The sequence below is a fragment of the Aedes aegypti genome, chromosome 3, assembly GCF_002204515.2.
Source record: "Aedes aegypti strain LVP_AGWG chromosome 3, AaegL5.0 Primary Assembly, whole genome shotgun sequence".
Classification (NCBI taxonomy): Eukaryota; Metazoa; Arthropoda; class Insecta; order Diptera; family Culicidae; genus Aedes; species Aedes aegypti.
This window is the reverse complement of record NC_035109.1, coordinates 204003937-204018408: the sequence shown is the minus strand read 5'-3', so window position 1 is coordinate 204018408 and position 14472 is coordinate 204003937. Positions and strand designations below refer to the sequence as shown.

General features: G+C 41.0%; 1 protein-coding gene across 1 annotated transcript in view; it reads right to left on the bottom strand.

Annotated features, from left to right (window-relative positions):
- The window catches only part of LOC5566945 (NACHT and WD repeat domain-containing protein 2), a 60977-nt gene that overhangs the window by 41866 nt on the left and 4639 nt on the right, over positions 1 to 14472 (bottom strand). The window contains exons 2-7 of the mRNA XM_001651312.2: positions 5322 to 5410; positions 1398 to 1588; positions 1213 to 1342; positions 998 to 1142; positions 277 to 944; positions 15 to 215 (exon numbers count right to left, since the gene is read on the bottom strand). Of these exons, the coding sequence (XP_001651362.1) occupies positions 15 to 215; positions 277 to 944; positions 998 to 1142; positions 1213 to 1342; positions 1398 to 1588; positions 5322 to 5410 (1424 nt within the window). The remainder of the gene's footprint in view (positions 1 to 14; positions 216 to 276; positions 945 to 997; positions 1143 to 1212; positions 1343 to 1397; positions 1589 to 5321; positions 5411 to 14472) is intronic.

The following is a 14472-nucleotide window of genomic DNA, read 5'->3' as shown; positions in this document are numbered from 1 at the left end:
AAATAGGATGTTACCCGGCAATGTGGTGGTAATCGAGTTGGTAGCCAAGAAACTTTGCTAGAATCTTGAGTTCCAGTCAGTTGATCAACTGAATCAAGAAACAGAAGCAAGGGCTGTTGTTTATTAGCGTAGGTCAAAAGTTGCTTGAAATGCGCTGTTAGAGGAACCAAATCGTCTGGTATTTGATCAAAAGGTAACATAAAGTTGTACGATATCTGAAAAGGATCAATTGGTATATATAGTAGGCAGTGAAAATTGAAACCTTGTGCAACGTGCCTGTTGGCAGATTGAAATCAAAGTAGGCGTCAGGGCACTGGAATCTGGAGTTGTTCCGAGAAAACGTATAATACTGATTGGCCTAACGTCAGCAAACCATTCTGTGAATGTTAAGGCTGCGCTTTTGGCCAACAGTGATGTTTTGCCGCAACCTCCCTCGCCATATAGCACCAAAGGCTTGTCACAGGTCCCTAGCATGTAACTCTCAATCCGCTTCAGTTGTTCCTCACGGCCATAGAACACTTTGACCGAATTATTGCATGCATGCAAATGTTGCAGTATCTCAGTGACAATCTGACCCTGGGCACTGGAGTCTTCTTTGCGCATGGCACGATCTACAAGTTTAACAATATTTTTGTAGAAATGTGTAATGAAATGATTCAGATACTCTTCGTGGGTTTCGACATCCAATCCTTCGCGACCGATCCACTCGATGGTGTACTTTTGAATATTGGATGCCTCGATTCGGTTCGGTACGCGAACATCTCTGAGATCAGCCAGTAGCTTGCAGGCTTCTGTGTCCAAGCTACGATTTAGTATGTCCACATACAGAGATGCCTTCTTCAGATTTTGCAGATTGATATTGTTGATGTAACGAATGTATGCCAAACAATGATTCTTGGTGTTTTTCACATTTAGAACACCGTTAATAACCTCCCTCTCAGTAACTGAAAAATCATTCATTGAGTTTGATTCTTAAATTTACATGATTTCCGTATACCAGACATGAAATAGTTGTGAGTTTGATCTTTGTCGAGTTTGCCTTGAGAAAACAGAGAAGCCGCTCCTTTACGAAATAGTTTTTGCATTTTCGTCATGGTATCCCACCAAACTGCTTGATCTTCCGCTTGTAGTTTCGGAACACGCTGTTTTCAAGGATGAGAAGTATTATGATTAGTAAAATGGTGAAATTTGAGAATTGTGGTACGAGCATACCTTATTGTTAAAGTTGGTCAGGATCGAAGAGATGGGTTGAAGAATTGATATCGGAGGCACTGCATTGCTATCTTTCTTGTACCACAAGTCCAACAGTGAAACATCGATACCCATAGCCGCAAGATCATCCCTAGAAAAGCAAGACTTAATAAATAATTATCATTTTTTTCTGGATTTGACCTAACCTGATCAACTGGAGCTCCGAAGATAGAATGTAGGTAGGTATTGGACGATATCCATACTTTTGACCGAGGAAAACGACAAAGTTCGGACCCATCGAGAGTCGCTGACAGTTTTTGATTTCCCGCATGCACAGTTCAGTGGTCATATGATCATCAGTGGCTTCATCCCTTACGCCCCATCTCATGTCGACAACCTGTGGGTTGATGTTAAAGGTTATAGTTTTAGGTACCATGACCCCACAGTTATGGATCAAATAGTGTGGAGTCCAACCTATAAAATTCAATAAAACGACATGGAACGTAAAATTGTAATTTAAGGTGATTATAAAACAAAGCCAAACTTTGAAATTTCAAGTGCACAAGACTGGAGAATCTGACAACAGTTCGCGTTGAAAATCAATCAAATTACTTGCTTGCTGGTGGTGACCAATGGGATGAATTGTCAACGCAGAGCGCTGTTTGGTTCTCAAGTCTTGTGCTCTTGAAAATTTGAGGTGTGGCTTCGTTCTATAATTACCTTAAAAGCACGAATTGAATCGTTTCCAATTGGAACTTCGGTTAGTAAACTGTTTTGAGTGAATATTTAAATAGGATTGCAAACAAATTAAAAATTGTATCCGTTCCTGAAAACCATATTATGGATCAATTTTCATATTATGGATCAAATTTTGACATATTACGGATCAGTGCGCAAAATCAAGAGATTTTCAACTAAGTGCATCTGTATTGCAGGATTTGGCGAAAGTTAACAATGTGCCACATATTACTGCAAAAAATAGCAGTGTTAGAGCTGAAAACAAGGGTAAAATCATTGATAAATTTGTTTGATTTAATAATCATTTACATTGAAAATTTAGATTTAAGTACCAGTACTTGTTTTAAAAATAAAAATTATAATTCTTTGAAACAGCATGCATAAATATTCAAGTTTTCTTTGAAACAACTATCAAAGTTACCCCGTTTTACGGTACCTGAAAATAGTATAGCCTGCGGTGTCGATGGCTTTTTTTTGCACTCTAGCAGTTCTCGAGAAAGAGTTCGGCAAGAAAATTCTTCTCCGGGAACGTTTATTTACTATGCTATGCGTATTCTGTTGCGATATCCGGCTACTTAAGTCGCGAGTTTTGGATGCAGTTCTACAATCACCGGGTAGTGATCTGAATCGATGTAAGCGCAACGATGAACCTGACGTCAATGATCTCGGAAAAGTGTCGCCAATCGATAAAAACGCAATTTTTCTGCTTGCTGTGATGTATCGCAACGGCTATGTTGGAAGTCGGTGCTACGAATGGTCCTTTTGGTCCTCTTAGCAGCTGATACAATTCATGGCTCATCCGTCTTCTACGGAAGGAGTTGCAGCGGAGTGCGTAGATGATCCGCAACACTTTCCGTTCGATATCACCAAGGGTGCGAAAACATCCTCTGCACGTAGAGTCCACGTTTCGTGCCCGCAGAGGAGTACCGGTCTAATCAGCGTCTTGTTAACTTCGTGCGATGGCGAACTTTGCTCAAATGAAGAGTTCTGCGGAGTCCAAAATAGGCATGATTTCCAGCCACGATGCGTCTCTGGATTTCTTTGATGATGTCGTTGTCGGCGGTCACCAATGAGCCCAAGTACACGAATTCTTCAACCACCTCGACTTCTTCTTCTTCTTCTTTCTGGCGTTACGTCCCAACTGGGACAAAGCCTGCTTCTCAGCTCCACAGTTATTAACTGAGAGCTTTCTATGCCAATTGACCATTTTTGCATGTGTATATCGTGTGGCAGGTACGAAGATACTCTATGCCCTGGGAATCGAGAAAATTTCCTTTACGAAAAGATCCTCGACCAGTGGGATTCGAACCCACGACCCTCAGCATGGTCATGCTGAATAGCTGCGCGTTTACCGCTACGGCTATCTGGGCCTCAACCACCTCGACTTCATCACCGTCAATATGAGGTAGGAGGCATACCGTGTCCTCTCTTGAGCCCCTTGCTATCATGTACATCGTCCTCGGTACATTGATGTTCAGTCCGATTCGCCTATCTTCAGCCCTTAGTCGGATGTACGTAATCACCATCGTCTCAAAGTTCCCTGCTGCAATATGAATGTCGCCCGCGAAACCAAGTATCGGACTTTCTGAAGATCGTGCCACTCGTGTTCATCCCCGCTCTCTTTATCACACCTAATGGAGAAACGTGACCTCAACGAGATTGAGAAACGTTGCCCAGAGAAGTCAAGGAATTTTTCTTTATGAAAAGATCCCGGACCGACCGGGAGTCGAACCCAGACACCTTCAGCATGGCTTTGCATTATAGCCGTGGACTCTAATCACTCGACTTAGACAGGCCTCTACTAATTCCACAGTTATCAAATAAAAACTTTCATTACCATTTGTCCATTTTTGCATCTGTACATTGTGTTGCAAGTACGAAGAATTGCCTTAGGAAGCAAAGTAAACTCCCTATTTTAAAAGAATCCTATGCCGGAACGGCATTATAACCCCTCATCCTTAATATAATCTCACCGAATAGCTGCACACTACAGCTATTATCTCTTTGGACCTCATGCTTCTACTTGAATAGTAGATATAAAGATAATTTGTTTATTGTCACCAAACATAAGTCCGCAATGGAGACGCATGCAATCGTGTTTTACTAACAAACGAAGAAAGTTTTCCCTTTCTTCCAAACAGGTCACCATCGCACGATTTATGAAGTGGAATCAATCAAACTAATTGCCCACTACAGTTTGACTCGGAACTCCGAAAAGTTATCCCGGAAAACATTTCCCTTTCGTAACAACCATCCTTTTTCGGTAATTGCGGCAACTGAATAAAAAAGTGAGAAAAGGAAAAAAAGCAACCGTGTCGTACTGGCTCAACCTCAGGAGGGATACTAGGAGCAGAACTAGGTTGCTTCGACAGGACGACAATAAAAGTTAGGATATTTTTTCTATACTTGCAAAAATTGAAGATTTCTCCTTATGTTTTCAAATGTACATGATATTTTACCAAAATTGTTGAAAGATTCAAGAACCATGCAATCATAGGCAGTGAAGCTTAGTGCTGTAATTCAATGTTCTTCGCAAAAATGAGCCCCTATTCAACCTAGCCTTACAGCTACACCTATGAGCCAATTTTCTCTGGCCACTACCTAGACAGCCTTGATTTGTGACGAACCGTCGCAGGGAAACCTGCTGTTGGAACCCGAAAGTGACGGAAAGTGAGAGAAAAAATACCAATTCCAGCCGGTACGGCGATACGATAAATGTTCTGAAGGTATTTCTCTCACCTCGAGCTGAGCCGTCCCGTGAATTGGCAATTATGTGCCATGATTAGTCTCCGGCCGTTATAGTTTTGTTTATTTCGCTACCCTTGACAACGGACCGAATGCCAAGGAATGCCGGTTCCGGAATTGACTGTTCGTGTCTTGGTTATTGTTTTGCCGGTTCAGCAGACACAACGTTTTATGAATGGAAGAAAGTCCCAAAATAAGCCATACATTTTCGGGGGTTGAACTTTTGATATCTCGTAGCTTCAGCATGCCTACCATGTGTCTACTATATGGAAGGTATGTGTTATTCCTATGTAGGCCGATTCAATAGGAAACGAAAACAGTCAGCGAGCGTCAATTTATTTGGCGAACGAGACAGGTGTTAAAAATGGAAAATCAATAAAAAACAGTTCACTGGGCCATCGCCAGTAGGTAAATCATAAGCCTATTAAAATAGGGTGATAGTGTCATGCGATGCAGATTGGATTGCATGGGTGGCATGAACTGCAATAAATGTAGCAGTCATTGCACGCTACATATTTAACGTGTTTGATTTGCTTCTACGGGCAGTGCTCTCTATTGAGGAAAGTCACCCTTAGGCACTAAAACTGTCTTGTATTTCAAACAATTATTGTGCTCAAATAACTATAATGTTTTACAATGTGTCATACCTGGAATTCCAAACCATGTTTCTCTCGACAGTAATCCTTGATCCTTGGGTAACATTTAGCCATCAAGTTGTTTCTTTCCATGGTTGTATCTGAAACAGAAGAAAACTAAATGTTATAGCTGAGAAACTTATGGTTTAGAAAAGATGGTTTCAGAAAACTTTGGTTTGCCTAATAGGACTATGTTGAGTGGACAGGTAGCCTCGAAACAGTTTTATATTTTGGCTTTATTAATATGTATTGTTTATTCTATGTCTATTTAAAATGCCGTTTTTTAAGTTTTTATTAGTATAATTTCAAATACTACATTCATGTTAGGCAACACTAAGCTACTTTTAATTTTGATTTATCACATTTGTTGCTAACCAGCCGAGTGGAAGTTTTACCAACTGCCGAAATGCTAGGTAGTACATATAGGTTGCAAGTGGATTAATTAATTATTGACATTTTTTCGGTCAGAATCGAACTTACGACTCCCAATTCGCTAGACAGGTACGTTACTAACTTCGCAGGAGACTTCGTAGCAAGGATGGAAATCTAGTGATCATGACAAAATCCACGATGCATCGCGGTTGTCACAGTGCGGCCTCCATTCACCGTGCCCAAATGCAGATTAGTACAGAACCTACAGAATTTTCACACAATTTAAACAAATTATTGTTTTGTTGGCAAAATAAGGTAAAACTGGTGAAATAAAGTAGTTATTGTCATAACGCATTTTGAAACATTTAGTTCCTTTTTCTTCTTGGCATTCACGTCCCTACTGGGACAGAGCTTGTTTTTCAGCTTAGTGTTCTTATGAGCACTTCCACAGTTATTAGCTGAGAGCTTTCTTTGCCAAAGTTGCCATTTTTGCATTCGTATATCGTGTGGCAGGTACGATTATACCTATGCCCAGGGAAGTCAAGGAAATTTCCTTTACGAAAAGATCCTGAATCCTGGGTTTGTTATGCATCACTAATTTTAGATTTTTCTATGAATTATGGTAGTGGTATTTTATTTCGATTTAAATTGTTTAAAAAAATATACAATTTTTTGAAGGGCAGATTGTTCTTAAATGTACGGTGAATGGTAGCTTGACGGTATATATTGTAAGTTGTGCACCTTATCGGACACGACGATTTTTTCTATGCCCACCACTAGCCCCCACAGCAAAAAGCTCTGCCTCGAGTCCCCTGGTAGTGGACTCGTCTAAGTTTACAATAATTACACTTACTTTTACATTATTACATTGGTGTTTGAACGAAAGTGATGAATACTACAGAAAACTAAATATATCTAGGGATGCCTAGGTTTTCTTTTAAGGGATCCCAGAGCAGAAACTACACAGCAAAAAAAAAAAATGTTGTAGATTTAAGTTTATTTTCATGCACATAATTGGAGCATCAAAATAAACGTGAATTTCAACGACCGATCCATTATTTTTCAATAGAGCGCACTTTAAATTTACATGACCATGTAATATTCAAGCATTCTTAGATGAAAAATAAATGTATATTTATATAGGTTTACATGATGCTGTAGCAATACATGAGTTGGGTTTACTTTTACAGTACTCTTCAGTTTACACTACATTGACATTCAAATATTTTTATCTGTGTAAATTAGTTTAATCAAATAATATAATTATACAATATTAAGCAAAAACTTACACAGAACATTTAACAGAGTGTAATCGTCGCCAGTGAAACCGTCGCCCACGGCATAAAAATTAACAAGGCAGGCTCTTTACTGGTGTAAAAATTAAATTTGGTTGTAAACATGTGACGTCAGTCCTATCGTACCATATACCATCCGGACCACTAGATAATTTTTTTCACAAATTTGTTCGAGATGGATAGGAATGATGTCGTCAACCAGCTGTCAGTTTTCGGAATATATCACCTTCTCAATATAGTACACCGTGCCGTCGCCAAAATCGATGCCAGCTAATCAGCCGCTGCGAATTTGACGTTCCACTAATCTTACCAACACAACGGAAAATAACCTCCTTTGATTTGTTTGCTGGCCTCAATTTTGTCGGTCTGTTTGATCCGTTTTCTTGTCCGTGAAACAGACAATATTTTGAAAATCAATTTAGTTTCAGCGTATGCTACAAATGAGACAATTTTTATATGAAATCCTCGATATTTGAATGGAAACTATATTATTTATTTAGTTGGTATTAGGGTGTCTGATCCAGTCATAGTGTGTGTACCAATAATAGTGGTAGTGCCGTTTCAAGCGTGTTATAGCCAATTTTTATTTTTATGTGTATTTTTCTAACATGGACATTGTCAAAATGATATGAATGTGTGAAAAAAAATCTTGTGAAATAGTAAGGAAATAGTAGAAAACAATTAAAATCCTTAACTTTTTTGCTCCTTTGTACCATATAGTGGGGCGTTCCTATAATAGTGAGTCTCAATGGGAAATCAATGTAAACCACTATCATAGGAACAAAAGTTAGCAAATACCACTATTACTGGAACGTGTTCCAATAATGGAGGAAATGCTTTTTTGATAGATTTAATGATTTTATCATTCTAAGATTATTTTTTACGTGAAATATAATAGAAAAGCTTTCGAATGACGTATTCAGATATAAAAAACGAGTTTCCGTTATTTTTTGGCGATGTTTTATTCCTCAACCCGTTACTATTGCCACTATCACTGGTACAGACGCCCTACATCAAATAATTTGATAAAACCTCGTTAACGATGTTTCGCCAATTTACTCGGTCCATGGCTGTGTCTCTCCAACTTCGATTTTGGCCCACGTTCTCCAGATCTTGTTGCACCTGATCAAGCCACCTCGCTCGCTGTGCTCCTCGCCTTCTTGTGCCAACCGGATTCGATGCGAACACCTTCTTTGCAGGATTGTTGTCCGGTAGTCTTGCAACATGCCCTGCCCAGCGCACCCTTCCGGCTTTCGCAACCTTCTGGATACTGGGTTCGCCGAAGAGCCTAGCAAGCTCGTGGTTCATTCTTCGCCGCCACACACCGTTTTCCTGTACTCCGCCAAAGATCGTCCTAAGCACCCTTCGTTCGAACACTCCAAGTGCTTGCAGGTTCTCTTCCAGCATGGTCCATGCTTCATGTCCATAGAGGACCACCGGTCTTATAAGCGTTCTGTACATGGTACATTTGGTGCGATGGTGAATCTTTCTCGACCTCAGCTTCTTCTGGAGCCCATAGTAGGCGCGACTTCCACTGATGATGCGTCTCCGTATTTCACGACTAACGTTGTTATCAGCCGTTAACAAGGATCCGAGGTAGACGAACTCATCAACCACCTCAAAAGTATCCCCGTCTATCGTAACACTGCTTCCCAGGCGGGCTCTGTCGCGCTCGGTTTCGCCTATCAGCATGTACTTTGTTTTTGACGCATTCACCATCAGGCCGACTTTTGTCGCTTCACGTTTCAGGCGGGTGTACAGGTCTGCCACCGTTCCAAATGTTCTGCCGACAATATCCATATCATCCGCGAAGCAAACAAATTGGCTGGATCTTGTGAAAATCGTACCTCGGTTATTGAACCCGGCTCTCCGCATGACACCTTCTAGCGCGATGTTGAACAGCAGGCACGAAAGTCCATCACCCTGTCGAAGTCCCCGGCGGGATTGGAACGAACTGGAATGTTCGCCCGAAATCTTCATGCTATTCTGCACACCGTTCATCGTTGCTCTTATTAGTCTTGTGAGCTTCCCGGGGAAGCTGTACTCGTCCATGATTTTCCATAGCTCTTCGCGGTCGATGCAATCATAAGCCGCTTTGAAATCGATGAAAAAGTGATGTGTTGGGACTTGGTATTCACGGCATTTCTGGAGGATTTGCCGTACAGTGAAGATTTGGTCCGTTGTCGAGCGGCCGTTGATGAAACCAGCTTGATAACTTCCCACAAACTCATTTGTTATTGGTGATAGACGACGGAAGATAATCTGGGATAGCACTTTGTAGGCGGCATTCAGGATAGTGATCGCTCGATAGTTTTCACATTCCAGTTTGTCACCCTTCTTGTAGATGGGGCATATGACCCCTTGCTTCCACTCCTCCGGCAGCTGTTCCGTTTCCCAGATTCTGACAATCAGCCGGTGCAGACAGGCTGCCAACCTCTCCGGGCCCATTTTGATGAGTTCAGCTCCAATACCATCCTTACCAGCGGCCTTGTTATTCTTGAGCTGGTTGATGGCATCTTTAACTTCCCTCAATGTGGGGGCAGGTTGGTTTCCTTCATCCGCCGTGCTGACGTAGACACTTCCTCCGCTGTCGTGACCCTCGGCGCCTGTGTTCTCCGTGCCATTCATGTGTTTATCGTAGTGCTGCCTCCACCTTTCAATCACCTCACGTCCGTCCGTCAAGATGCTTCCGTCCTTATCCCTACATATTTCGGCTCGCGGCACGAAGCCTTTTCGGGATGCGTTAAGCTTCTCGTAGAACTTTCGCGTTTCTTGTGAACGATGCAGCTGTTCCATTTCTTTACATTCCGCTTCTTCCAGGCGGCGCTTTTTGTCCCGGAATAGGCGGGTTTGCTGCTTTCGTTTTCTTTTATATCGCTCCACGTTTTGTCGCGTTCCTTGCTGCAGCATTGCAGCCCGCGCTGCATCCTTCTCCTCCAAAACCTGCCTGCATTCATCGTCGAGCCAATCGTCACATGTCCTCCTTTCCACGTACCCGACAATGCTCTCGGCTGCGTTGTTGATGGCTGCTTTTATGTTGCTCCAGCAGTCCTCAAGAGGGGCTTCGTCAAGCTCGCCCTCTTCCGGCAACGCTACCTCGAGATGCTGCGCGTATACGGCAGTGACGTTCGGTTGGGCCAGTCGCGCTAGGTTATACCGAGGCGGGCGTCGACACCGTACATTGTTAATGACGGATAGTTTTTGGCGCAGTTTCACCATCACCAGGTAGTAGTCGGAGTCAATGTTAGCGCCACGATAGGTTCTGACGTCGGTAATATCGGAGAAGTGCCGTCCATCGATCAAAACGTGGTCGATTTGTGATTCCGTCTGCAGTGGTGGTCTCCAGGTGTATCGATACGGGAGGCTGTGCTGGAAGAAGGTGCTGCGAATGGCCATGTTCTTGGAGGCGGCAAAATCTATCAGTCGTAGGCCGTTCTCGTTCGTCAGCCGGTGGGCGCTGAACTTTCCAATCGTCGGTCTGAACTTCTTCTCCTGGCCAACCTGAGCGTGTAAGTCTCCTATGATGATCTTGACGTCGTGGCTTGGGCAGCGGTCGTACTCGCGTTCGAGCTGCGCGTAAAATGCGTCCTTGTCATCATCAGTGCTTGAATGGAAACTGATTAGACTAAATTGAGGCAATGAGCAAGGCGCTTTCAGACAAAATTGTGCAAATTATCGATACAACTCTTTTATGTAGGATTTGCCATTTTTCAATTGCATTCATTCGTTAAAACGGATAAAACAGTTTTACCTTTTTCATTTGATAGTCTAGATAAATTTGGGAAGAAGTATGCAAAGTGGCTTATTTAGTCAAGGTTTACACATCCAGAAAAATTTATTGAAATCTGAAATGGTGCTGCCAATGTTTGTTCGAGTTGGCGTGAAATGCGTGTATGGATCATTAAAATAACCAAAACGGTCGCTATGAAAAGCATAGATAGCGCCACCGTAGTCTTGTGTGTTTCACAGAACAGCAATGTTGCCACAATGTAAAATCCCATATACCGCACAGTGGTTCGATCTAGAACAAATGTCGGCCAAAACCTCATGGCTTAATTCATATACTTGACATATTTTTTGCCGTTTTTAAGTATAATGGACTTTTATTTTCAAAAGGTTTTTTTTTGTTCTGGACGGATAATTAGAATACACAGGCTTAGACAATATATTTGCAATAGAGTGTCCATTTCCCGGACATTTTGCTCGTCCCGGGATTCGGGACAAAAATCTAAACTTATCCCGGGATCCCGGGATTTCTCAAATGTTCAATAAAGCTAGAATTTTGGTTGAAATAAAAGTACAAATTCGACAATAAAACCTTTTTTCAATAACAACTACCGAAAAGCTAAACATTACATATAATTTGCAATTGGATTAGATGGACAAATTGATGTGAAGATTTGCGAAAAAGTTACACGTCTTCTCAGTGAGAATCGAACTCACGACTCCCCGATCTCTAGTTGGGGCGCGTTACCACTACGCCATGAGAGGACTCATGAACGTGGAAGTTAACCTGAATTCGATTTCAGCTCAATAATCACGTGGTCCTTTTTCGCAAAGTGCACCTCTTTCGGAAGAATTAGATGTCCATCCAAACACAACGCTTTCTATTTATATCCAATGCCTAGCCCGAGAGCGCATTATTTTTTAGGTAATGAAATAGCACACAACACTAGCCAGCAACTGTACTGGCTGAGGTTTCTATTGTGTGGACTTCCAATGGATCGCGACATTCTCAAACGACCGGTTACGGAACATGAGTCCTTTGCTCGATAAATACTTGTTTTTAATTATGAATCGTGGTTTACGGCTTACCAGCCGAGTGGAAGTTTAACAACCACCGAAAAGCTAAACATTACATATAATTTGCAATTGGATTAGATGGACAAATTGATGTGAAGATTTTCGAAAAAGTTACACGTCTTCTCAGTGAGAATCGAACTCACGACTCCCCGAGGTGCACTTTGCGAAATACTTGAAAGATATGGTATAGTCGATTATTGATGGTTTCAGTTATAATAACCTTTAATTTCATGAGTGAAAACTTAAATCATGTGAGAAAACGGAGAGCCGTACATTGTTTTTGTTTACTTTGCCAGCTTTTGACAGTTCTAGATCGTCTTAAAGTGGTCGAAATAGTTTCATTGTCTGATAATTAAGGATGGTGCTATGTTTGGCATAGATTTATGACATAATAACACAAACCTGTCAATTTTACCCTCCCTCCTGTTCATTTTACCCACAGCTCCCCTACATATCCCAGATCTAATCCTGCATCATGAGCCTCTGTACTTGCCATGAATCCTTTTGTTCTTTTGACTTTTACTGTGCGCCGTGTGTTGGTGCTGTCTCGCTCTCCATCACGGAAAATTTGGAAACACTGCGCACAGTAAAAGTCAAACGTTTTATCACATGCATGGTTTTATAGCATGCATAGGCTCATTGCAAATATCACACGCAAACAAATTTTGTTGTATAATCTACCGAATCCATGGTAGAATTAAGAACTGCACCAACGATTTTCAACCGACTACAAAAATCTGTTAAGTTTATTATAATCTGGTAAAAATCACTGAGTCGTGTAGTAAATGTCACTATGTCCATAGTAGCCGCGACTACAAAGCATTGTATTTCAATCCGTGACACCCACCGTACAACACAGTATGGTAAAAAGTACAATGCCAAACTTGTCAAATCTAGAATGTTTCTAGTCATAAATACTACAACTCTGGTTAAATAAACAGAATATATTTTCTTGTTGACTATGTTATGGTAGAGTTAACAGATTAATGTAGTCGGTTGAAAATAGTTGGTGCAGTTCTTAATTTTACCATGGATTCAGTTGTTTCTACAATAAAATTCATTTCAGTGCAGTTTCAGCATCTTTGTCATGTCTATAGCCTCAGTCTGTTCTCATACTTGTTTTGGCAGCAAAATGTTAATGTCATAATTTGGAACAATCCACACTGATAAAAAAGGCATGGTAACGATGACTAAACCGAGGGTCAAATTGAAACTACTCTACTACTTGATTTTTGCAGAACATGCAACATTATTGGATCGACAAATCCGTGGTTATAATTACTATGTTTTGACAGCAAATGGGCATAGTAATACATACCATTACCATCGTTAATATGAGAACACGGGTAGTGCCGGTTGATTGGATTGTTGTGATGGGGATGAAAAGAAGAAAAAAACTCTCATTCTCCTTGCATGATTAAAGCTAGATATTTTTATTGATAGATAACAGCAAACATTTCTAAATATCGAAAGAATTATACAAAAAATATTAAATAATGAAGGACCTAGCCGTGTGAAGTGGCGCGAATTGTCTGCGGTCAGTTTCTGATTACCGGAACAAGTATATTCGGGATCGACTTGCCGTGACCGCAGTACTCATGTTTTCATCTTTAGAAAAACCTTCGTATTCACATGACCAGCTGCCGGAGAATCCCGCCAGAACTTGCTCGCACTTAGATGCCAAGTTTTTGTCTAAAATAAAGTAATTGTTTAGTTTGAGATTAGCCAAGGAACGAAGGTTTAGAACTTACCGCTGGGAGTGTGCAAAAAATGAATAACTACTGGAGCACTTATAATTCGACATTATGGGAAACGCTAATACATAACTTTACGCGGGAAACTCTCTGCGGAATCTTAATAATTGTCTGAAAACTAGTTACTAATTAAATTATACAGCCAGATAAATTCACAATGGTGGAATTTGATCTGCTGACAAAAGGGAGAAAAACTCAAATGTACACAAGGTCGACTTAACTTGTTGGATAGTTTCGGCAACAATCAAAATATGGTACCAATAATTGAAGCATGGTAATCATAACAAGGCATGTAGGTAGTTATACTATTTATCGACATAGTAGAATTGAACACGTCGCAGTTGTTTAATTTACCACAGCATTATTTTCAGTGCACACAAATATTTTGTAGGCTTCGTGGCCGTGCGATTAGTGTTACCAAGCATTTAGCCGCATCGAGTCAAAAAGTGTGGGTTTGATTCCCGCTTCAGTCCGAAAAACTTTCCGTCAGGAGTGTATGTCGCCTGTGCCACTGGGCGTTGCATGCTAGTCCATTGTCTAGTGTGGTGCTTCCTTCAAAGGGCAAATCGTCCACTGAAAGCATTAACGTCTTGCAAAAATTACTTAATTATATATTTATGTAACTCACTATGCTATGCTATTTATGTAACTCGCAAATGATTTGTACGGGAGCGTCCATAAATTGCGAGACACTGTTAGAAGCAGTGTCGATAGAATCACACTCAAATTTCAATCAATACGCTCTCCCGTGAGATGCAAAATCACTCAATCTATTCAAACCGTAAAAAATGATACAGTCGCAAAACCCGTCAAAAACTCGTAAAACCCGAATGTTGTTGTTTATGTTAGAAAGGATTACTATTATTTTACCACACTAACAAGAAATTGTTGCCGTGTGTGAGTAAACTGTGGAAATAAGAGACAATGAGTCAAAAAGGT